The sequence below is a fragment of the Sapajus apella genome, unplaced genomic scaffold (assembly GCF_009761245.1).
Source record: "Sapajus apella isolate SASKATOON/1434 unplaced genomic scaffold, GSC_monkey_1.0 scaffold1, whole genome shotgun sequence".
NCBI lineage: Eukaryota > Metazoa > Chordata > Mammalia > Primates > Cebidae > Sapajus > Sapajus apella.
This window is the reverse complement of record NW_022436941.1, coordinates 24,136,362-24,162,428: the sequence shown is the minus strand read 5'-3', so window position 1 is coordinate 24,162,428 and position 26,067 is coordinate 24,136,362. Positions and strand designations below refer to the sequence as shown.

Genomic DNA, 26,067 nt, shown 5'->3' with positions numbered 1-26,067 from the left:
AATAACAGTAATAAGTGACAATAGCACCTCTGCATAACTTGTCTTCCAAACTCAACTTGCCAAACATTAACTAATTAATCCTCCCCAATGCCCTCATGTGCAGTATGTAAAATGGACTCCATTTGTTGCCTTCTTTGTGGTCTAAAAAAGTGCTGTTCAGTACAGGTGCTGTGGCTCACGCCTGTAATCCCAGCACTTTGGGAGGCCAAGGCGGGCGGATCACCAGGTCAGGAGCTCCAGACCAGGCTGGCCAACATGGTGAAACCCCGTCTTTTCTAAAAACACAAAAATCAGCTGGTGTGGCGGCAGGTGCCTGTAATCCCAGCTACTCAGGAGGCTGAGGCCGAGAACTGCTGGACCTGGGAGGCAGAGGTTGCAATGAGCTGAGATCGCGCCACTGCACTCCAGCCTGGGCCACAGGCTCATCCCCAAAAAACAAAAAACAAAAACAAAAAACAAAAACAGTGCTGTTCACTCTCTCCAGTACCTGCGCTTTCTACTCTGCTTCACTCCATGGAATGTGGCAGGCAGGTTTTGGCTTTCAAAAGTTATTTACCTTTCCCTCTTTATGGCTTTTTAATCTTCCCCTCCTAGAATTGAGATAACCATGTTATCCTGAGTCTGGAGGAAGAGGCAACAATTTCATGCATGTTAAACGATCGAATCACACAAGACTCTAGGCTTCCAGTTGGGATCTTTTCTGACAACCTTCTTGTGGGCACTGGAGCCTCTGCCTGGGGAAAAGTGTGTTTGCCTTTCAAGCAACTAGAGGAAAGAGTGTGTGTGTCATTTTTATTTACACTGAGAGAATATGGCTTAAGTTCACGGACTACAAACGTTTGTGCTGATTTTGCATCACCTGTCTTAAAAAAAAAAGTGCAAACTCAATTTCAGGTAAATATGCTGAATATCTGAATGAAGCTCTCTCACTGGAGCTGAAAGAATGTTTAGAAACAAGACCATTTGGGGCCCTGTAGTGGATTTGAGTAGTGTCAGGACCCATTATTGCACCTAGAGTTTGCTGTCACAGTGAGATTGTTCAGCAGAACTAATCTCTTCAATTTAATAAAAATTACGTGACTACACCCATCCATAATCTTACACTCCATTAACCAGGATTCAGTGTTTCTGAAGGAAGGTGCTTTCCCCGTTCCTGCTTAATCAGCCACCAAGCTGAGCGACTCTAATCAAAATGCAAACACTGAAGCTTTTATTTTTTAATGCCAAGTGAGAATACACATCACAATTGTCAGATCTTAAGTGCTTGATGCAGTTGCTAAAAAATAAAATCTCAAATACCTCAATTCCTGCCTCTGGAGAGTGAAAGAACATGAATACATTAGAGGCACTGCATGGGCTGAGGAAATGTAAACATTGTTCCTATTATGGAAATGATAGCAAGACAGAAAATGTACCTTCTCTGGTCTCAGGAGACACATATTTCACCTACTAAATCAACTCTTTCTGGAATATGTTTAATGTATTTTTCTGGCAGGTATCAGTGGCACAGAATTAGAATGAAAGGAAATAAAAATCTCCACCCCTTCCCAAACCCACAACATGCAACCGTTAAACTTCTGCTGAAATGTTTTCTTTGTCACAACTGAGACCTTGAAGCTTTGTCATAGGGGTTTTTCTGCTAAAATGTTTTGATTTCTGAAGTGATGGTTTTAAAACCCAGAAACCTTAGCCTGAAAAGTACATTCTCTTTTTGGGTTCTTCTCCCTTCAATTGTGACATCACAGTTGGTTGCTGTGGAAATGATTGTCCCGTGACAAAGGATTGTGACTTCAGGTGGGGATAAGTAGAAGCAGCAAATATCTCTTGAGAAATAAAAATTCTGTGATCCAACAAATACCCTCAGTAATAAAAGGTAGTCGAGGCCATTCACCATAAGGAAAGAGTATGCAAGATGGTAAGATATCAAATAATTTCCAAATGTGACACTTCTCAAATATTTCCAGATTTATCTCCATCAGATTTTGAGGGGTAGAAACTGAGAAGCAAAAAAACAGCCAGAAAATTTGGCTATAACGCACACCTTTTATGTGTGGAGCTCCCCAAACAGTGGGGTGTCCTGCATTCAAATATATTTTAATACCTATTCACCAAGGAAATGTGCTAATGAAAATTTTTTCTTAAATTTGCATTTCCTTGTTATCCTAAAATAGAAATTGATTTTCTTTCAGTTTTGATTATGTGTGGGGTTCTCCTGAACATCATTTTCAACCCCCTACATATAATTGCACAAAAATGTACATCTGTGGTTAAAATGGGTTTTCATTTCCCTCACTGACTTGGTGATTTCAGTGGGAGTTTAACACAGGCTAGGCCTCAGTGATGAGTTGGGGATGTATCAGGTAATTTTTTCATGGCAATGAGTATTTCATGGAACCCTTCCAGGCAACCAAATTTAGGGGAACTGGATCTTCCCAATAAATGTGTGTTGTAATAGGAAGCTATCTACAATTGACTTTGGCATTCTACAGTTTAAATTGCCCTATCAGTTTAAAAGGAACATGGAAAGAGTAAAGCTAGAGCAATTCATTTGTTTCACTGGGAAACTTACAAATTTTTCACATTTATCCATTGCTTCTTAATCTTACTTTTAGCTCCCAAATATCATTCTTCTTTCATGTCTGAAGGTCCTTGGCTATTTTGGACTTATGAAAGCTACTTATTCTTTCACTGGGAAGAACTCTTTTTTAGTGGATGATATTTGAGTTCAGGTTTTGGGTTGTTAAGTTTAGTAGGATCTGACCTTTCAGGAAATGGTATCTCAGACAGATTTTTTTCCCCCCATCTCCTTTTGTTATATAAAGAGTGGCCTTAAAAATATTTTTGCATCTTTTCATCTATCCATGGGGAGGTAGAGGGCTTTCCTCATCTGCTTGTGCAGATTCAGAAACATCCAAAGATAGAAAATAGATCAGAGAGTAAGTTGAAAGTGCACTTGAAGAAGATAAGGTAAACGTTATTTTGGAAATGTCTTTCCAAAGCTTTCTGCTTATATCATGAAAAAGGCCAAAGAAGCATTCAAAGAAATGATCAAATCAACTTTGTGGTATGGCCATCGTGAAGGCTTGGAAATAGCAGACTTGTCAGGGGTGGTGATATAAGCAGCTAGAGAAGATCTCAATGGGCTTGGAGTTGCAGGCTCCCACTTACTAGCTGGGCAGCCTTTTGGCAAGTGACTTAACATCTCTGGGCCTCAGTTTTTTCATCTGTAGCATGAGGTGAACACATTTAATCTTATTACCTTACTGGGTTGTTACAAGAATCAAAGGAAATAGAAAATAGGAAAGAGCTTAAATGCTGTAGTTTACTGGACAAAGCTAAAGCCCAAAAGAAGCCACAAAGAAGAAGAGGTGGGTTAGTGGTTCACAGAGGGCTTCCGAGCGATAGTCGCAGCTGCTCCATTGGATTCCATTTGCTATTGGTCTCCCACGGGAGAGGAGTAGACCTGGGCTTCCAGGTCCAAACTTCGTGCATCTAAATGCAGCTAAAAGCTGACATGAGATGTCAAAGCAATGTAAGGGAACACATACTGTTTCAGGATGCCTGTAGTTATTGAATTTGCAAATAATTAAAACAACAAAAGTGGAAAATGTTGGCAGTTATAATTGGAGTCTCAGTGGAATACCGATCCTGTAATCACCTCTTTGAGGGCAAGTGCCATATTTTATCTGCATTTATAACCCTTGCCATCCACAGAGCTCTTAGTTGGGTAACTCAATAAATGATTGCTGAATAAATGGGTTTTCAATACACTGTAAAGCTATTTTTAAATGAACTTCTAAACTTGGGAGGTCATCTTTAGAGTGACTGTCACCTTGCTTTTGAAGTCATGGAAATAAATTCTATCTCTGATCATATAAAATAATTTTAATAATAGCATCTATCAGACAAAAAAAATAAATCTATAGTGGTGCTCAGTATATGCTCAAAATAATAAGAAGAGAAACTATTTCAAAAATGAAATTCATTCTGGGATAAATCCAAAAGAGTCAATGACAGTAAATGGGTTACTTGCAACAACTGAGTGCTCCAGGGGAACTGAATAATTAGAAAAAGAAAATGCATCTCTGCAAAGGGCAAAGGGCAACAGGCTAGAGCTGAGTATCCCTTGCTCAGATGCTACATGGAAACCCTGGGCAAGTAGAAAAGGGCCCATAGAGGGTGGTATACTGCCCTTCCCAGGTATCCTCCCCCACTGCAGAGAGAACAATCAGAGTTGGTTTCTCTACCTAGGGTCTTGAAATTCCTTCCTCTACCAAACCCTGGGTCTTCTGCTCTCACCAATTGAAAATAGGCATTAGTAATGAAAACAGTATTTGAAAAATCCTTTGCATTGATTCATTAACCACCAGCTATTTCTCACCAGTCATAAGGTGTTAAATGGTTATTCTTTCCACCTTCCTATTACAGGAAGCAAGGCACACATTGGCTTAGAGACTTCTCTGAAATCATGTCTGAAATCGGCAGAACTGAGAAAGAATATAATCTCAACTGTTGGTTTCTTTCTTTCTTTTTTTTTTTTTTCCTGAGGTGTCAGAGTTTTCAGATGCTGGAGGGAGGCCTCAAAGAGGCAATTTGAAGTTCTTCAGAAAGCAGTGAAAAGATTATGAAGGACCCAGCCCCCAGGCCCTGCAACATGCGATTCAAAATAAGAACAATTGTAAACTGTAAAGAGGAAGCACAATACAATTCTGACTTTTCCTATGATGAGTATGTTAATAAATTTTGAAATATCAAACACCACATTCCTTATTTTAAAAAATGTTTTCTAGTAGCCCTGCTCACGGATAGATTCTGTACACAGGGAACTTAGCACCAGGCTCTGAGACGATTTGCTTTAGAAATGATGTTTTCCCCTACCTGAGGCTTGGGTTGTGTCTTTATTATCTCTCTCCTGGTATAACAAGGTTTTGGCTCTAAGCATCTTTGTGGCTGCCTTCAGCAAATATTTACCAAGCACTGCACTAGGTGTCGGGGAAGGACATCGGTGAATGAGGGGTAAAGCAGCAGGGGAGAAGGCAGATGCCTGCACACATCTCTATCCAAAATGTGGCTATGTCCTGAGATATATCACTTCTACTTGAACATTGGGCAAAAGCTTTACACTGGAGATGGCATTTGGCTAAGCCTTAAGGATGCACAGTATTTTGGCTGGAGTGGAAAGAGCAACAAGAACTGAAGCTTGGAGAAAAGGAAAGTGAAGGCCAGTCATTAATAGCAAATGGTCTAACTCCCTTCTAGTCTCTTAGGCTATAGTCATGAGTCACCCTTCCATACTCTAGCCACAGGCTGTTCCCTCAGCCTGGAATATACCCACTCACTTTCCCATTCATCAGACCCTATCTTTAGGGCTCAGCTTAAATGGGGAAGCCTTCTCTGGCTCCTTAGGTTAGGGAAGTTTTTCCTTCTACAAGTGTTCCCAGAGCTCTGCATTTCCTTTATCCTAGGATCATCACTAGTGTGATATTTGTTTTTCTCACCTAGACTGTTAAAATTCACCACTGAATCTTTAGGCACAAAGGTGCTCAGTAAATATCTTTTAAATAAATAGTAAATGAATGTATGCGTAAATGAGCACGTATAGAGAAAACGGAAGAGCAAGAGCTAAAAACACCATTTGGAAGGTTGTGGACAGCCTTGAATGACTAAAAAAGAGGTTTAGAAGACCTGCCACTCATAGAAGGGAAGTTCTTGGTTAATTTATCTGCAGTTTCTCTTGCTTGAGAAAGCTTTCAGCTTGTTCTGTTCCACATTGAATCTGTTATCGAAAAACTCTTGGCTTCAAAGAGTCAGTATCTTTGCATCAAAAGCACAGTTAGTCTACCTGCATTTACTATTACTGTTTTTAAAATTAAAACTCTCAATCTTCAACTATACTTATCCCTTGCACCTTATACAAATAGCTGGGAAATGCTATCTGTCCTATCAAAATGCAAAGCAAAACAGACAGGCAAAAATACATAAAATCAACTGCACCTATTAAGCTAAATACAAAGGAAGAGCTCTACTCACACCTACCCCAATTACTACCCTAAATGTGTAAGACCCAGGCAGCCACTAACCTAACTCGAAATGGTTAAGTGTACACTTTCCCCTCTCACTGCCTTTCACTGGACTGCCTGTTTTTGAGCTGCTGTGATATGATGGATGTGTCTGTCTCCATAGTGAAGTGATTAATAGGCATCTGTGTAAAGCGGACCCGGTGACCACAAAGACAACAAAGCCTCTCTGTGTCCTTTAGAGAAATATGCAAAGGCAAAAAGGAGGATGGACATTTCCTCCATCACTGAGCCAGAGAGGGTTTGTGTTGGGTCTGAGAGCTAAGAAAGATGGCAAAACACCAAGAAAAGCCCTGGAGTAGGATCCCCTAAAAATAGATTCTTGATTCTGCTTTATAGTAAGACAAGCCTATAATTTCCTTGAAATCCTCATAACAACTTGAGTGAATGGAATCTAACAGCCCAATTTTTCCTTGTTTGCAAATCTTATTGCAACAAAATGCCAGGCTCATGGTCCTGCAAGGCAGTATGAATGAAAGAACTAATCACGAGCCAAGCATCACCCCGCTAACCCCACAGGGCCCGCTGTAATCCCTATTAATTAAGAAGAGAAGAAAACAAACGGGAAAAACCCTAACTGGAGACAATTTATTCTCAAAGCCACACCCCAGCCAATCGAGATGACCACACTGAAAGTGAAATGGGAACTCTCTGTGGTTATCTGGGCAGGAAGCAGCCTTCTTCTTGACTTAGGGCATAATGTGAACCAGATGGCTTAGGAATAAACTGACATACCAGCAGCCATGGACATGGGCTTGGAGTCTATAACTCTCTTTCCTTTTCCTTTAAGTGTGTGTGTGTGTGTGTGTGTGTGTGTGTGTGTGTGTGTTTCCTAGCAGGGTACAGATTAGATACGAGGAGGAGCCATGATCTTCAAGATATATAAAGTTAATGACTGACCATGCCAAAGTAGAGGTAGCTTCCTGGCCTGCCTGTTTAATATCCTCAATTCAGAAGCTATTTTAAAACTCACATATTGAAATAATGCTTGCTGTGGTTGACTATAGATGAACCCACTTCCACTTCTATCACCTTTAAAAGTGAGGCATTTTTTGTTGTTGTTGGGATGTCATCATAGGAATAGAAGGGAGACTGGGCCTGGAACTCATTCGATTTCATTTTTTTTAGAGAAGAAACAGCTTCACTTTTCCCTGTGTGCTGTGAACGCTCAGTTCACTGTTCCTCCGCTGCTCTACTGCTTTAGAAATGGCATTGCCAATGCGAGTGCTACACCCAAAGCACGGACTGATGTCTAGACTGAGGGTCATGATAAGATAATTTTTAAAAGCCATGCCCTGGAGTGCTGGTTTGTGGTTTCATGTGTTAGAACTGTTACTGTCCCTGTAAAGGTAATGATTCTTTTACATTGGCATAGGTTTAGTAGAATCTGCAAGGCGTATTTTCCTGCCTTTTGAAGTTCCCTTTCATAAGTTTTCCTAAATAAGACTAGAAACACAACATCTAAGTGATTTCTAAAACCAGACAAAGCATTTATATTTTCCAACTTCCTGGTCCCATCTTATTCCTCTGCTCTCTCACCAGGCATCAAAGCCACAAAATGGGGAAGTGGACCTCCTTAAAAAATTGTGAAATTCGGGCGAGTGTTAGTTTGGATTATTTGATTACTTGTTTTGATTTTTCTCTATAAATCAAAGATAAATATGAAGAAACACGTCTGTTTCAATACTAAATCTTCCAACTTAAACTTGCTGAAAATATAGTTTTTGAGACCTGGTTTAAAGATGAGACTGGGTTTTATTGGTTAAGAACATACATTTTGAGCTCATAAAGGCCTGGGTTTGAGTGTTGGCTCTACAAAGAGCTAACGGTGTGACTTCTGGCATGTCACTAAGTCTCCAGGCCCCAGTAGTGTCTGCTATAAGATGAGCGTTGTTAGAAGGATTAAATAGGCTGAAAAAATGAACACAAAGCAGTTGGCATGGTACAGAAAACATGTTAATGCTGAATAATGTCAAAACTGTGTTTCTAGAATTTTTGACAAGTTGCCTGTCTTGTACAGGGTCCAAGATAAGACTATTTTAAGGCAACGCTTTGGTAGGGTTCAATTGTGTTGGCCAAGAGTATTAAAATAAGGATGTAAAGCTACAACAAAACCTTGATAAGTGAACTTGAAGAAGATAGCCCATCAGCAATGTGGAAAGTGTCCTGAATCAGTACCACTGAGCATTCACATCACCTGGAACTAGTTAGAGACACAAATCCCCAAGTCCTACCCAAAGTTTCTGCATCAGAATCTCTGGGTTAGGCCCAGAAACCAGACCTCCAGATGATTCTTACGTTACCTAAAGCTTGAGAAGTGTTGTCCTGAAATGACATAAATAATATTCCAGAAAACATATCTAAATGTTTAAAGTACAACCTCAGACACCACTGAGGCAGTGTATAGCCAGACTTTCAAAATGATCTGTAAAATAAATAATAAATAAATGCACTAAGTATTCCTTGGTGTTCAAAGTATGTTCTGTCTTTAATGGGTCTCATTGGATAATTTCTTTACTGTGGTTATCGTGCTCTGATAAAGAATATGAAATTGACTTTGTTTTATTGGAAAGACAATCAAATTCCTACCACTTTCCCTTGGTATCTGACAAAAGCATGGTATATAGCCTAAAATACCGTGCTGCTACTCCTAAAAAAGAATCAGTCCAATTTGCTTGCACCAAAACTGCTGAAAAATGCTTGTGGTACTTGCGCTGGCATGAAGACATGGAGGGGAATTTTTGATACTCCTCATCTCTGTAACTGTGGCCATCAGATGGTGGTTGGTACCACAGATCTCACATATGTCTTAGATTGGGTCAGCCCAGTTAGCCCTGCGCTGGTTCTGAAGTGCAGAAGAAGTAGAGTGCTCAATGGAGCCCACCATTGGACAGAGTAGCCCCTGTAAAGGCCTGCATCTAATATCACCTCAAAACTCACTCCTTCAACTCAACTTACAGCTATTAAGCAACATCTGAGAATGGCTGAGGGGATGCCAAAATCTTTACCCCCATCTTTGCATGACTAGACAAGAGAAAAGAAACTCACGAAGGTTCTTTTCCTTTATATTCCGCAGGGTGAAAAGAGGGACTTGAGCTCATGTGTCATTCCCCAGAGTAAGGTCCTGCTTTATAATAATAAAAGATGCCTAGCAAAACAGTTCACTTGTAGAGCCTTGTGCTTACTGGTCTGCTGAGTTGAACTGAATCTGCAAATCCATAGAATTACATAAGACATTTTAAGTTACATTAAATTTCTGCTGGGTGCTTTTAAATCATGGAGTGCAAGATCCATCAGCACTTAGGGTATATTTATTACATTAACAAACATCAGATGATTGTGTCCAGTGCTATCTATTATTTATGAATAACAAGAGGCTGTAAGACTGGAAATGACATGCTTTAATATGTCCGAATGGTTAGGCATAATGCAGTTTGCCGCCCTATAAATTTCTTGGTACCATTTTCTTCTAATAAAGCATTGTCAGTGGTTGACTATACCAAACTTCCATTATTTCTATTCAGCTCATAATGACTGCCGCTGATTTCAGTTAAAAAAAAAAGTAATTGCATATATCTGTTTGAAAAGGAATGCATCCTTTTAAAAAATATGAAATTTAAAAATAATTGGAGTGGAAATTTTATTATCCCATTAAAAATGAATCTCTTTACAAAGATAGTTGTCAGGCTGCAGACTTATAAGAGCTTAAGAAATATTAATTAAGGGTGACAAACCTTCACATTGCCTATAATTGGCTTTCTGACACCAATTAAGATCCCATCCACCAAGCACCCAGTACATTTTAATATATCCACTACATTTCAGTAGTTTACTTCAGGGTGTTTCCACAATTTAAAGTGCTAAGAGATTTACACATGATGAGGTTCGCTTTCAGTCCCTCAGAGCAGCCCATACACTTTGCAAGAATTCATCTATTACTTGCATAACCTCTATCTCCCTGGAACCAGCAAATGAACACAGCCTTTTTTATCCCCTTTCTTTACATGATAATGACATGCATGATGTAGTTAGTCTGAGCAAGCCCTACGTAATTTGAGGCCATTCTCGTGTAAAATGTCAAGAAAAGAGAAGCTATTCTTAGGAAATTACCGATTTCCACTGTTTTGCCCTCTGTAGACTAGTTTGTCTATGGAGCAGTGAAGTTTGCAAAGCGCAACTTCTAACGAGGCTTTTTTAAAAAAACTTCATAACACTAGGCTATCAGAAAGAAAGGGTTGAGACGCAGCGAATATTATTTTCCCATCTTTCCACATAATCCAAACTACAAATTGATTCTTCACAATTTTATTTTTAGGACAAAACAAAATCTAGATGAACACAGTGCCACTGAACCAATTAAAGAGCAAATTTTTAACTACTCCAGATGTTCTGTTAATAAGATCACGCTTAACCTAGTCCCCATGGTCCTTGAAAGTTCCATTAAGCTGTCAGAAAACTTTGTCATTGTGTGTGTTTTTGTAGAAAAAATGGGGGAGAATGGAAAAAGAGACAGAGGGAGGAGGGTGGGGGTAAAGTGTCATGTCAAGTTGATGCAGCTTGAAAAAGTGGCTAGAGATTAAAGGTGAGCAGCACCTCTGGAAGGCGAATTGATTTTTTTAATACCCTAAGGTTTAAGTTGCCGTTTTAAAAGCAAAAGTTCAAGCCTCCATAATCATAATTTAAGTCCTTCATTTTTTTGAGAAAATGAATGTTAGGTTAAAAAAAATAAAAGGTTAGTGGGTATCCCTAGAAAAGAAAATTCAAATACTGGTGCGCAAATTCAGGCAGGCAGGGAGATGAAACAGCTTTCTGCATGGCTGACATTTAACTTTTTTTTTCTCTTCTACCCTTTCCACAATAATCTCATCAAGACCTTAGATAAATTCAGCAAGTTGTCAAAAGGATACAAAATTAATTATCAAGTCTACATCTATGCCCACACTACTGAAAGAACAGTTACAGCCTTCCACATGGGCTTCTGGACCCTCCCCACTGCACACATTCAAACATGGAAACCCATGTCATCCATCTGAGAGCTCAGCACGTGGCTTGCTCACAATATCACTTTCCTCAATCCCTCAAAGAAAAGCCAGAGACTACAAACAGATGCCTTTTCTTATAGGTGACCAAGAAATATTAGTACAGTCAAAATAAACAGTGGCATCCTGGATTCTATTATTAATTAAGCCACCGTGCTTGGCTGCACCCCACTGTTTTAACTAAAGAAAGGAAGAAGCCCAAATTTGTAGTTCAGCTTGCCTGGGGTTTCACCTAGGATAGAGCTCTTAATTTGGCAAGAGGCATCTACCAGGAGAATGCCAGCGAGGTGTAGTAACAGATACTTTAGATCCAAAACTGATGCTAAATTCTATTTCCCAAACTTACTGTGTACATGTAATCAATAACCTGATAAGATTAAGTGACTATTATATATTTATCATCTATCAGTCTCGCTATCTTCGTCTTTCCCCACTTCTACCCTCCTGTTGGTTCTTTTCTTCTCACCATCTACCTTCCTATCCTCCACTGCCTGTAGCAAGAGCCACAACTCCTTGGCTTGGGCGTTGAAGGTTCCAGGCTACGATTTCAATCTCATTTCCCATTCCAGTCCTCCATAACTTTAGTCACCACACACTTCCTGCCTGTTTATCATTACACTCAGTAATTTCACAGCGTGGTGTCTTACTCATGGCCTTTATTCAGCTTGGAATGCCCTTCTTCCTGTGAAATCCACTTTTCCTTCAAGACTTTGCAAGGTCTTTCTTGTGTCCCCCACTTGGAATCAGGTGTGCCACCCCTTAGACTCCCTTAGTACTCTCCCTCCCCTTCGTTCCTCGACTTCCCTTACTCTCAGACTTTACCCTGCCCCAGCAGTTACATCACCTGTGGGTATCCCTCACTAAACTGTAAGCTGTCTGAATGCCAGGCTTATGTGAAATTCAAATTAGTAACTTCCGTAACACTCAGCATAAGGTTTACATATACCACATGTTTGTTCAATTTCTGTTGAATGCAGGAAAAAAGAAACAAAGGAATGGTTGCCGTCTTGCCTCTTTGAGATGAAATTATTATCACCATTATTAAACTATTATTTTTTAACGCTTTCGGAATTTTAGTTCTTCCTCTCCAAAGCCATAAAAATGGTAAAAAAAAAAAAAAAAAAAAAAAGGGAGGGCAGCCATATAATTTGGGAAGAAAAAAGAAATATATATGGCTAACATAATAGTTGCTAAAAATTTGAGGTTAAGTAAAACATAAAAGAACCAATAGTTTTAACCATGATCCTCTTTAAGGAAAAATTGATTTCTGAGCCTTCCTTACTTGAAAGCGGCATTTGAATGCCTGTTTTCAATAATAATCTTTAAATTACTCTTTATCACATTTCAAACACATATATAACATTCTGTAGTCATTTTCTGAACTTAAGTATGCTAAAAATACTTTTCGTGGAATAAGCTTTTTTCTTAAACGTGATCAGAATACGGGTTATTTTAGATTTCTAAGAGTTAAAGGCCAAATGTAATATAGAAATTAGATCTTATAGGCCGGGCGCGGTGGCTCAAGCCTGTAATCCCAGCACTTTGGGAGGCCGAGGCGGGTGGATCACAAGGTCAAGAGATCGAGACCATCCTGGTCAACATGGTGAAACCCCGTCTCTACTAAAAATACAAAAAATTAGCTGGGCATGGTGGCGTGTGCCTGTAATCCCAGCTACTCAGGAGGCTGAGGCAGGAGAATTGCCTGAATCCAGGAGACGGAGGTTGCGGTGAGCCGAGATCGCACCATTGCACTCCAGCCTGGGTAACAAGAGCGAAACTCCATCTCAAAAAAAAAAAAAAAGAAATTAGATCTTATATACTCACTGAGTGAGTAATCAGTGACATCTTTTATAAAATTGCCAGATAGCAAAAAGTGTTAAGTGTTCTCAGTTAACTCAGATAAACAAAAATGTTTTAGTTAAATGCATGTTCTATGCGATGCTTGGGATATATTTACACTAGCAATCATTTAGTTTTGTTTCAGTATTAGAAATGGTATTCAGGTATATCTGCAATTCAAAAAAACTGGGCATCCTGTATTCTGCTTAGCAACCCTACTCTTCTCCCAGATAGTGCACTTTAAATGACTCCCACAAATATTCTTTAAACCCATGCTAAACTTTTAGAGATTGAAATTGTTAATCTTTCTTTTTTTGTTTTTTGAGATGGAGGCTCGCTCTGTCGCCCGGGCTGGAGTGCAGAGGCGCGATCTCAGCTCACTGCAACCTCCACCTCCTGGTTTAAGCAATTCCCCTGCCTCAGCCTCCCGAGTAGCCGGTAATACAGGCAGATTAGAGTAATAAAAATGATGCTAATCTTTACTCTCTAAAAGTTAAATTGTTTAAACTCTGAAAGTTTAGAGTAATAAAAATGATAGTAAATCTTTATGGGGCAGGTATAGCACAATTTATAAGTAAAAAAATACTGATGAGCTAAATATTAAGAATTGTATTTTTCATAGTCAGCAACAATAGTAGCTATACCACATTTCCTCTGAACTTTGAAGGACACCTTTCCTCTAACCTTCAAAATAAAAAATAAGTGATCTCTAATTCAAAAGAGTTTTGGAGCCATCACAATCAATTCACTATCTCTTCGTGTTCCCCACCTCTGACCATGCACCTTCTACCTGACTCAGTTCATTTTCCGTTGTTGAGTGAAGTGAAAACCCCTTACCCTCCCATTATTAGGACTCCCCAAGACAGAGGCCCTTTTTCTGAAGTCTCCTTGAAACTGCCTTGCTCTACTCTCACGTTTAAAAATGACTGCAACAGGACAATTTTTACTAATAAAGTAATGCAAATTAGTATGAGTTCTTTTTTTTTTTGAGACAGAGTTTCCCTCTTGTTACCCAGGCTTGAGTGCAATGGCACGATCTCGGCTCACTGCAACCTCTGCCTCCTGGGTTCAAGCAATTCTCCTACCTCAGCCTCCCGAATAGCTGGGACTACAGGCTGCGCCACCATGTCCAGCTAATTTTTGTATTTTTAGTAGAGATAGGGTTTCACCATGTTGACCAGGATGGTCTCAATCTCTTGACCTAGTGGTCCACCCTCCTCGGCCTCCCAAAGTGCCGGGATTATAGGCATGAGCCACCATGCCCGGCCTGAGTTCTTTTTTTTCTTGAAATAAAGCTCAGCCTTAAAAACAAAAAAAATCCAGAGTATGCCAACACGCCCACGAAAATTTTATATATGAGTCCTTTACCAAACATCCATCACTTTCCTTGTCTTCCCTGTCAAGTGATGTGTTACTACTATAATATTGGTACTGGGAGACAGGACTGAAGGAAGGGAGCTGAAAAATTGTTTCAGAGTGCTGTATCCTTGATGTGTTCAGCCAAGTTGTCTTCACTTGTCTAATATGCTTTTTTTAAGTCTGTGATGTGTGGTTTTGCCGTTTCATAAAGAGAGTGTTGGTCATAAAGGCCTTTTGGTGTGCTTTCCTGTCTACCTGTGCTCCATCTGTCTGGTGTTTGATATTTCTTGGACAGGAACTATGTCTATCTCTAACATAGCCTCTAACTCTTCATTGGCATCCAAATTGCACTACAGAGCCAGTGATAAATTCTGCTTGAGACACCTCAGAAAATGTTTTTGTTATGGTAATGTTACTGAAGAAATGGCATAGGAAATTCAGCCCAAGTTTAAAAATCAGGAAAAGAGGAGAGGCCTATTTTTCTTCCTTTACTATCATCAGGAATAATTTTCTCTGTCCATAAAATCACTTACACATGACTTGATAGGAGCCAAAAAATTACATTCTGCATTGGGAGAACTAGGGTGCTTTAAAATCCCAAATCCATTAGGTTTTAAGCATTGGAGAGTGTTAAAATGTAAGAGTAACCAGGGGGTAGGATCTATTATTAACTATACTCACCTAAAATGAGATTTCTCAGTCTGTTAGTAAAGACAGCCTGACATTGAAGGCTTGGAACTCAAAATAGATAAAGTTTGAAAAGGAGAAAAGAAGGGTCAATTGTAGGGTATTGCCAGGGCGGGGCAACACCCTGTAGCAACATAGTCCTTATGGATATCAGCAAAACAGGTGAAAAGTGGAAAGGCTGAAGGTCTTGATTTGAGTCATAACTAGCTGCAGACCACACTAGGATGCTTGCTGCTGGTGTGGAGAGAAAACTTGCCAGATGCTTAACAAGCCTAGACTGGCTAATTTCTTATTAGTCTAAATCCATTTTACTTTAAATTTCTAGTTCATGAAACTTTCCAACCCCAAACACAAAGCTCAGTAGGTAGCAAAGAAATCAGAAGGGCAGTAGGCTGTATAACCGCAACGCTTGGAGTGACACATGTATTCACTTGGTTTTGCAATGGCCAGCCAGGAGAGGGTACAGTGGTCATCAAATCTCATTCGTCCAAATGTCAGAAGCAAAGTTCTTGGCAATAGTTTAATCTTTACTGGATGCCTTCAACTGCTATAGTCCAGAGTTAACCTAAACTTTGGTCATTCAACTACCAATACTACAGTTTTAGTCATAACAATGAATCTCACCATATTATCAGTATTTTTATATCCCTCTTAACTCTTGCATTATTTACTTAATATTTTATTTAAATTACCTTTAAAATGTATTTCAAATGGAAACTTTGTATCATTATCACAAATGAAAAAAGGTGTCACTTTTCAAAGATAAAACGTAACCAGGAAAATAAAAATTAACTTAAAGCAAGTTAGTTCCAGCTAGATCCAGCTGCAAGACAAAGCCCCAGTGTAAACCCTATTCTCTGTTTATCAAAAAGGGACAGTAGCAAGTTTAGGGAGTTGTTAATGAGAAAACACCAAACTGAGACTTTTTCTTTCACACAATCAAGAAGATAATGAAGAAGACTGAAAGAGCAATGAAAAGGGCATAAATTTCCAGCACATGACTCAAGACTCTTGAAGGCCATCATGTCCCTGCCACCTAAATCATCCCTCGTAAGGTGCTGCTCATCTCACTCGGAGGTAATACTGCTGAAGGCTACTGCACATTTAAAGAATAAATAATTAACTATAAAGAGAATTATTGATAACCTCTGTGATTTATAAAATTCCATTTAGGATTGTGGGATGCGGACAATACTAATCATCTTTATAGATCTCATGAATCTTACCGGAATATTATTTCCCAAACTAAAAAACTGCTTATACAAATAGCTTGTACAATGATTAAAATATATTCAACATTTACTATCCATTTTAGCTTATTCACTTAATCTCTAATTTAAATTCTGTTTCTATAATACATCTTATTCTTGTCTGTAATGGGCATATTTTCTTGACTAAATGTAATCATGTGATAATATCTCACTTTAATGATTTCCCAAAAGATATAAGCATTTATATCTGGCACTTCAATACAATGGGAACTGCTCTATATTTACTATTTTGTCTGTTTTCTGAGAACTCACAGGAACTCTGTCAAATAAAGTCTGAAGTTGGGGATTTTTCTTCTGTTCAGGATGTATTTTTGTGTCCTCACAAAATGGTCGGCATTTACATTTTATAGGTATGCTACACAGCTCTCTTGGCAGTTCTGGACATGGCTAATTTACTTACACATCTCACAGACTTCTTGGAAATCAACTTTAAAGTATTGTTACTTTTGGTAAGGAATAAGAGGCACAAGAGTGGCTATTTATTCCCAGTATTGTTTAACCTAAAAAAGAAAGCTCTTATTTCTTTTGCTGTGGGAGGTGGTGGTGGGGAATAAGTCAAATCTAAAACTAAACTGGACTTCTTTTTCTTATTTATATGTAATTAGAGGCCCTTTGTAACCACCCATTACCACCTCAATAGTTATAAGAGGAATAAATAATATGTATTTTTTAATGTGGCAAAACCAAGAAAGAAGGAGTCAGGGCTGCATCTCATTTATCAACTTGGTGATTAAAGGGCTTGCTCTAGAGGCTCCAGACATCTAGGGACCCAGAGATAAAACAGAGCAGTTGGCTGTGTTTTCACTAATGAATCCAGGGCTTGAAAGATATCAGGCAATTTTAAAGAAAAGCAGCAAGGACAAGAGACATTAGACAAGGCCAGTAGGGTAATGAAGGGCAAGGCCAGTTACTGAGAGAGAAAATTACTTCATTTTCTATGATAATGCTTCCGTGTACTGTGCAAGTCTCTTCTCACGCTTTGTTAGTATGACTGTATATACATACAGCATCAGAATGCTACTCACAGTGTAGAAGGAAAGAGCCTTGGAACATTCCACAGAGGGGCAGAGGGCTTGGGTCTGTTATTTTGAAAGGGGGAGGCTAAGAACAATGGTAGCAGAAGGGGGTTAGGCTGCAAGCTGAGGAAGCGTGTTTCGACAGAATGTGAGGGACGCACAGGATTAAATCAAGACGAAAGACATAGCAAGGAAAAGAAAAACACAGCAAACATACTCTGGAAATGGAGAATTGTCTGGAGGATGAAGTGGACAATGAATGAGACCAGCTCACTGGCAGTCAGCATATCTGCAGAGTAGAGCCATGGGCTTGCCTTGTTCACTGGCCTTTTACCAGCGGCCAAAATAAAACGGGCACTGGATACTTGACTCCTCAGTGAGCTGGTCAGTGGGCACATTTTCTGCTTAGCGGGGAAATGCGACGTATTTTAGAAACAGTTCCAGAGTATATTTAGCTCCTAAAGCTGGGGCATACAAATGTCACATTCTCATGAGACAATCGACCCAGTAGAAAGAGCACCCATCACAGGCCCGTAAAAAACCCATGAAACTCTTGCATCCCGGGAGATGCTGCATACACGGATGTGACATCATTAAGGCACTGACATCAGGGAATGAAAAGAAGCGAGGGCATCACAGATTGGTTCAAGTTAAGGGACGCCATGGTGAGTCAGAAAAGGAATAAGACTTTTCCAACGGAATAACGCCATCACCAAGTCATACCACACAGTGCTTGGCAAAATGAAACAAAAGTTGAAAATAAATCATGAACATTAAACAAAAAATAATTTGGAGCAACATGGAAATCGAAATCATAAAAACTATGATAAAAGGAACATTAAGCTATATCTTTTGTTTAAAATTTCTGCACAACAACTCATTGGCATTGCCCCATCAAACATACAACTGATCGTAAAAAAACAAACTCGAATTTGACAGGACAAGGCAAGGAGTTACTAGCACAAGAACAGTGATCATGTTAAACACCCATGCAATCACCTCTGCCACCATTGTTTGACAATATGTAGACTGCTTCCAGCTTTGTCAATATAATAAGACCCAAGAGAATGAACAATGCCGAATTTTAAAATGATCTGTCAAAGTGTTAATTGGACCCTTTGAGAACCTCCATTCCTTGGGGGCAGTTAACGATTAGAGAAAATTCACGCTACCCCTCTCAGTGAAGTGAAAAGAAAATTACTGCAACCAACAGCTAGATATTTAGTTGGTAGATTTAATGCTTTACTGGGAAGGCTGTTTGTTTTGTTTTGCTTCAGAAAATCACAGTGGGCAAAACTACTTAGATTTCTACTACGTTTCCCTTCTTGAGAACACAGTCAAGACTAGCACGTCTGAGCTCAGGAGCCACACAGAACAAATACTGGCATATGCTAGGCTTGTAACCTGTCAGGACAGTTTCTCTTCTATCTGGAGCTTTCTTGGGATGAAAAAGCAAGGAGTCCCTCGCTCAAACTGAAAGAGGCTGATGAGAAACCAGCTTAAAAAAAAAAAAAAAAGAAAAGATTTAGTGGGGAGTGGTGGCTCAAGCCTTTAACCCCAGCACTTTGGGAGGCTGAGGCAGGTGGATCACCTGAGGTCAGGAGTTCAAGACCAGTCTGGGCAACATGGAGAAATCCCGTCTCTATTAAATAAATAAATAAATAAATAAAATATAAAAATTAGCCAGGTGTGGCGGTGAGCACCTGTAATCCCAGCTACTTGGGAGGCTGAACCAGGAGAATCGCTTGAACCTGGGAGGCAGAGGTGCGGAGGTTGCCACCCGCCACTGCACTCCAGCCCGGGTAACAGAGCAAGACTCTGTCTCAAACAAACAAACAAACAAAAAAAATAGAGGCAGGGCATATTACTAAGGGGAAGGAGAAGTCTATAGAAGAAAATAAAATCAGTTAAGAGGACATGCTCAAGAACAAGACAAAAGGGGCTCCATCTTTACATTTTGACTTGGCAAACAGCAGCAGAGTTCAGCACTCTCAGGAGATGAGAAGCAAAAAAGCAGATGAAAATGTAGTCTGAGAGTCTGCCCAGAAAACATTCTTTAAAAGCGAAGACAGAAATCTGTATGTAGAATTCTGTGGGGGAGGGCACGATAGCCATTGTCTTCTAAGGGTCACGGAGGCTGCTCTGCCCTCAAACTCAAACTCCCGCTTGGATGAAACTCTTGAAAACATATAGAAGTAAACAATTCTGAATGGGGGGAAACAGCTCAGCAACATAACTGGGCTTTTCAGTCTCTGATTTACAAGACTGTTTTTTGGACAAGTAAAGGCCTCTTTGGTTGCAGCTGCAACTAAAGTAGGATGTGTTACCAGAAGCAGCAAATGGCAAGAAAGAGATGACATTTCCTGTCTGCAGTTAAGCAAAGAAAGCAAAGGAGAATTTAGGACAGTTCACAGTAGAGTCCCTTTCATTTAGTGTGGCTTCCTTCCCGTTTTAAATGCATAGCAATTCTGCTTGATTAAATAACATATTTTTGTCTTAGCTACTGTCCTCTAAGGGCAATTACAGTACGTCTGAGGACCAGGGCTCTATTCAAATTCAGCACCATGCAAGAGTGAGAGATGCTACCGGCCAGAAAAGGCTTTGCCTGGCTATTTCTCAATTCACTGATTAACAGGGCCCTTACTTCGACTGCATTCACTTGCCAAAGCCCGAACTGCATTCCATCACATTATGGTGGGAAAAGAAGGTCCAAAAATCACAGAATAAGACTAAGAGGAGTGGCAAGGGATGTCAGAAGCCAGCATCTGCTTCAGGCCAAGCCACAGCTTTTTTGGGCAGAAGAAACTCAGAGGATCTATTATTTGTTTTGTGTGGTTTTTCCTTAGCCAGAGAATAATTTAGGATCAAACCTCACATAGAGGATGAGGCTGCAGTCTTTTTCGAGAAGCTTTCAATCATAGTGCATTGGAGGTTCCTTAAATCCTGCTAAAATTCAGCTGGAAGCAGTTACACAGTCCTCCCCACTTTTCCCTCCCTCTCCCCCGAGAGGAAGAGGCTCTTCCAAGGCCTTACCCTTCTTGTCTTGGTGATTATGGGAAGACACTGCCCCCAAAGGGTCTGTGCTGCCAGGTGAGTCAAGCAGATGCTTCCAGTCCAGCATTCCTTCCCTAGACTCATACCCCTCTTGAGCCGTCGAATCTGATGTGGTTGTGCTGGGCAAGAGGGAACTGGAGTGCCCTGTTTTCATCACAAATACAGTTAGGAAATCATTACCGGAGAGACCCACATTCCTTCTGCTCAGAGGCCCAGGTGGGACACCCAAGCTGGCTGTAAGACTGAGAGGAGATCACCCTAGAAATGACATGGCTTAGTGGTGGTGCTGAGGGGTGGTGGCGTGTTCAGCAGAAAACCCCTGAACTTGTAGTTAGAAAACAAAGGGCCAGATCCTATCTCTGACACTTCCTGGGTGGGCCTCAGTGAATCACTTAACCTCTTCCTGTGCACCCAGTGGGTTTATGACACCTCTCAGCGTTGGGAGAATAGTGACATAATGGTGAAAGCATCTTGCACAGTGTCTGACACATAGTAGGTGCTCAAGAAATGCCAGTGTCCTTCTTTGATATTCCCATGGCAGCATGAAACACAGAAAATGTCCGCTCCGGGAATCACGTCTGCGACCGATGGGGTAGGTTTCTGGTAGTGAGTAAGTCTTGTCCCCATCACAAGTGACCCAGTTACTCTGAGCCCTTCCCATGGAGGTTCTACAGTGTGTCTAGTCTTAGGTTCAACTCAGCTTCACTTTCTGGAAGTAACTGCTTTCCAAAGGGATCTATTCCCACTGTCTTTGCATTGGAATGAAGGCTTCAACTGTTACGTGCTATTATGGCTGTGCCTTTTGTGTCTTATTTCAATAAAAATAGCCTCATTTTTGAGGCCGCATTGAGTAAAGTGATTCAAATTGGAAAAAAATAGATTTCGGAGGTTCGGATAAACTACCATAGGATAATATCAGAAAAATGGCTAGGTTGAGAGTTACAGCAGAAACTCTAGCCATTTCCTGTGAATTCGTTCATAAGCTCTCCCTCCATCATTCCACAAGGTTAAATACAGATTGTATCAGGTGCTTTGATCCAAGCTGACACAATGATTTAAAGAAGCCCTACTACCTGTTCTTTCTGGTAGAAATAAAATATGACCTCCCTGTGATTTTCAACTGGAGTTTTTGGCTTATTAAACCATCTTACATAGAGCAACCTCTTGAACAATTTTTAAAAAGACATGAGGGCAACTACTGTGCATGTGTAATTGGTGCCTTTAGTGGAAAGTGGGGCAGACTCACATAACTCCAAAGGCTTTGGCCTTGAAGTGTGATCACCATGCACATGATAAATAAAATATCGGCCTCCAGAAAGACAGGTTATAAGAGTAAGTACAGTGTATTCTTCTTTTTTACAGTTATTATTGGAAGTTGGATTTCTCCCCCAAGAGACTGTAATATTACAAATTACAGACAAAACATATATAACAAAGATGGCTTTTTATCTTCTTAAAACTCTGCTTAGCAGGAAAAAGCAAGCCAAGTGGCTCAGCCATGCTATAGAGGCTTCTGTGGAGCCACCACACTTAAATGCTGCCCCAAAGCTCTGGTGACACTGAAGAGGTCCCGTTCTGTATGGCACTTGTTTGGCTCTCACACAGCTTCAAACATCCAATTTGTTGAAAATAGTCTGCTTCGTATCCAGCTGCTAAAAGCATGTTAATTTAAAATTCAAGGAATGCTTTATTCTAGACTTTTTGTTTTTACATTTCTGAGTTTCACATGTCATGTCATGTCATGATACAGATAAGAGAACAGGGGCAGGAAAAGTAGCCTGAGAAATGGAAATATAGAAGTTCCTTTATTTCCTTTCTGCTTACATTGAAGTCTAAAACATAACTTTTTTTTCCATTCCTAAATTCAAGACTACTCTAATAAAATACATGGTCAGCCTAAGAGAAAATTCAGTGCCCAGCATAAGCAAACAATTAGAAATAGCTTTGTAGGGAATTAGAAAGAGAAAGTGGGGAAGAATAAAAAATACCTCCCCTCCAAGTAGCCAGATTTCTTTTACCTGAATTGATATGCGTTTTGAGCACTTTCAATTTAACTGTGTTCAAGGGGCAATTTTATGGTAATGCCATAAGTATGGTTTAGGGAGAACATTTCTTAATACGGTAATCTAGGGGAAATATATGCCTAAGGGACACATTCTCTGTAGAAAGATTACCTGGACCATATGCTGCAAATACATGGAAAACTCATTGGTAATGGAAAGCTATGGCTATGCGAGGAAATTAATGTGGACCAGATGGTAGTTAGGTAGGAAGATGTTTTACGCAAATGTGAGAAATCAGCGTCTTCTTCCTATCACTGAAGTGTTAGTCTAATACCCACCAGATCTCGATTTTTCTATATGTAAATCTAGAGAAACCATGCATCTGATTTGCTCAAAAGAAAAAAACTGAGCAGCATGAGGTTTGTAATCTTTTAAACTTACGCTTGAGGATAGGAAACACGTGCCAGGGGTGAATTAAACAGTCAGAGAAAGCAATACCTGATTCTCAAAAATTTTAGAACTGCCATGTAAAAGCATCATTAAGCAGCAGTCCTCAATTTGAACCAAGATGTGTTATTACCTCTCCAAGTTTAACAAAAATTACGAGGAAACCACTTGTATTCCTTCTTCTAATCTGATTTTGAAGGTTATATTATTTTTGTACATTCCCTAAGAGACTTTGCAACCAAAATAATGCTACAAAATAGACAAACATTTGTGGATGTGATATCACATGTCAATAGATTTGGAATTTATAATTTTGTCTTGTCAGTCCAATGAGAACGGTCACATTTTAATTCAATAGAGCTTATACTGTATCATTCTCAAAAAATACAAATAAATAGGTACATTTTGAAAGTTAACTTTAATGCATCATATTGTTTCTCTATATCTACAAGTCATTGTGATTCCAGAGGTTAAAGATCCTTCATACTACTCGAACCTATTAACAATATTTGTAGACAATTAGTTGCAAAACAGAGACACTAAATCAATACAAGAGAGGAAGAGAGAAGGAAAATAATCAGGGCCCAATTCACTAAAAGGGGTTCTTGCATATGTAACTTGTGTGGCACAGAGCTTCTGACAAGCAGAAAGCCTGTATCATTTAACGAAGTTGGGCAGTCCTGAGTTGGGCAGTTCTGGTTTTGTAGTTGGATCTACGGGCCTACACTCAGCCACCGACTGCAGGACACACACAAGACACAGCTAGAAACCGTGGGGGCACTTTGTACTTTGGAGTTGGTTTCCTTGTGTATATCCATGCTCGTAACAATAGCAGTTTGGTTCTTCTTTTGATGCTGCAAATGCAGTGCCCAGTACAGTGCCTTGGACACAGTAGTCACTCAACAAGTATTTACTGAATGAATTTGTGAAAGCTATTCTAGGTTGATTAACTCCAAACTTAGCATCCCTTGCAATGGTTTATTTGAAAAAGTTGCCTATATTTTTGTAAGTACTGTCTGAACCAGCCCTCATTTTGATGGTCAATTCATAATCTAACTGCTTCACACTGAATAGATTTAACTTGAAATAGATAGGATTATTAGTTTAAAGGAAAATTCCAACTCTTCTTTAGTTTCCTCAAGACCTGAAAATGAGTAAGCATCATCCTTTAAAGTGTTAACATGGAATAATTAATAAGTATCTTTCCTTTTGTAAAGGAAATAAGAGAGGGCATAGCTTAGGGAGTGATTTTTATATCCCGTAGTTTAATTATTCTATCTATTTGAGAAACTACCTGGGAGTTAAAATTGGTCTTAGTACAGCTGATGAATGCTGGACAGGTTGCTGCTTCAATTCATTTGAAGATCTTAATTTCTCAATATCTGATAAAGACTATTCAATTACAGATAATGATTGCAAAGTATCATATTGGAAAAGAGTAGATGCTAAGCGTGGTTTTTCTTTGAAGGTAATCTAAACTAGATGACATTTGCCTTCTAAGCAATTTTTCTTCTAGTCTTTAGTGTTCAATATTCTGGTTTGAATCATAGATGAGGGAACATTAAAGGTGGATGAATTCTGTGGGCTCATCTGCTCTACACTGCCATACTTCACAGGGAGCCAGTCAGGAGAAACCAGGCACCGTTTTCCATGCCTACATAGCTCCAGCGTATAAGCCAGTCTTTAAGACACTCGGAAAGGCTTTTTATGTATGCTAATTTGACACAGGAAGTAAGAGTTTACAAAGAGCTATTAAACACATTTGTAGCCATCATGAACTATTTCTTTGGATCATAAATCTGCATTGCTTTCTTTTCCTTCCTCTTTTATCTTTTTGAAAATTTATTTCTCTCCCTCTCTTATTACCTATTTCTATACTTAAAGACTGTCCTGGATCTGCTGCTTGATTACAGATCTTAAGCACACAAACTATAAAATGGCTGTGTATACATGAAACTCAGAGCTCCCATTATAATGCAGAGGCTTAAATTTGCCGTCACATAGATGTTTTTCATACAATATTTTAAAAAGCACATGGATAGGTTACCCTAATAAATATTTGGGGGTACCTTGAGAAACATAAATAGAACAGCTACATTTCAACTTCTCATATAAAGAATTCAGAATATTCTGTTTATGAGCTTAGTAGCTTTGTTTAATATACTGATTGTGTGTTTCAGACCAAGAACAATGAGATAAATCCTGTTTGCACATCATTTCCACTGCGTCATTGTTCCTTGTCTATGTTCTGAAGAAATCATACTGAGAATATCTTAAAATATTCATACTCTTTTTGAGCTTAAATTTCAGTGGCCAATTTCATACTATATTGGAAAGTTTTCTCTAATAAGAACCTGACCTGTGTATCCTGTATGGATTTTCTCCAGCAGAGGGTATTGTCCTGAGTGCCAGCATTTTAGGGGATGGTGCACTGTATCAGCTAAAAAACCATAGTCTATTAGTTATCAGCACTATTCCTTTGTCTTGGATATACTTATGTTAGAAAGCAATTTCTTTTCCCTCAAGAACTCATTAAATGTATTCACCAAACTCCCTAAGGTTGGCATATTTCATGTTATCTGGATTAAAAATTTAGGACTCCGTCTCCCATATCAATTGTCTCACATAGGCAGAGTGATTTTTGAAGGATGGTGAAATTAATAAATAATTTTAGTGAATTGGGGCCCTAAAGTAACAAAGAATCTGGTTCATGATGTTTAGGAATGAAAACTATAAGCTACTGCCAGATGAATGACTTAAAGAATTTAAAAAAAAACCCATAAACTGACCATACACTGTGTTGTAAGACATTTCATGATCTGGTAGAGGAGTTGAAATGTCTATAAAAAAATAATGAGGATAAAAAATTAATTAAAAAGAAACAAGATTTGAACATACTCAAAGGATTAGTGAAATAGAAATTCTCAGATAGGTTTTCACCAGTATTAAATTATGAGAGTAATATCTTCCTTACCATTCAGTGCCACAAAGGAATCTGAAAGACAAAAGGGAGGAGAAGGTTACTTAATGTTTTACACTCTGCTTAGTATGACTTACATAAGTGGGAATGAGCTAATACAGTACTATGCCAATGTATGATCCCTGTTCCTAAGTGCTTTTTAATTCCTGCATGTATGTAAGATACTTTATACTCAGTCTGATTTCACACCTCCATATCTCTTCCACCAAGTGAATTTCCTCCAAGTCACTGCCTTTGCCAAGAGGCAGAGAAAATGCAAGAGTTGGCAGATGAAATGGTAACTGCAAATAGGTGA

General features: G+C 39.3%; 1 protein-coding gene across 4 annotated transcripts in view; it reads right to left on the bottom strand.

Annotated features, from left to right (window-relative positions):
- The window catches only part of SEMA6A (semaphorin 6A), a 132,738-nt gene that overhangs the window by 4,359 nt on the left and 102,312 nt on the right, over positions 1-26,067 (bottom strand). For 2 of the 4 annotated variants that reach the window (XM_032273373.1, XM_032273504.1), the window contains 3 exons: positions 25,767-25,787; positions 25,582-25,632; positions 20,322-20,486 (listed from right to left, as the gene is read on the bottom strand). In XM_032273373.1, coding sequence (XP_032129264.1) covers positions 20,322-20,486; positions 25,582-25,632; positions 25,767-25,787 — 237 coding nt within the window. The remainder of the gene's footprint in view (positions 1-20,321; positions 20,487-25,581; positions 25,633-25,766; positions 25,788-26,067) is intronic. The other 2 variants (XM_032273420.1, XM_032273474.1) reach the window with 2 other exon arrangements.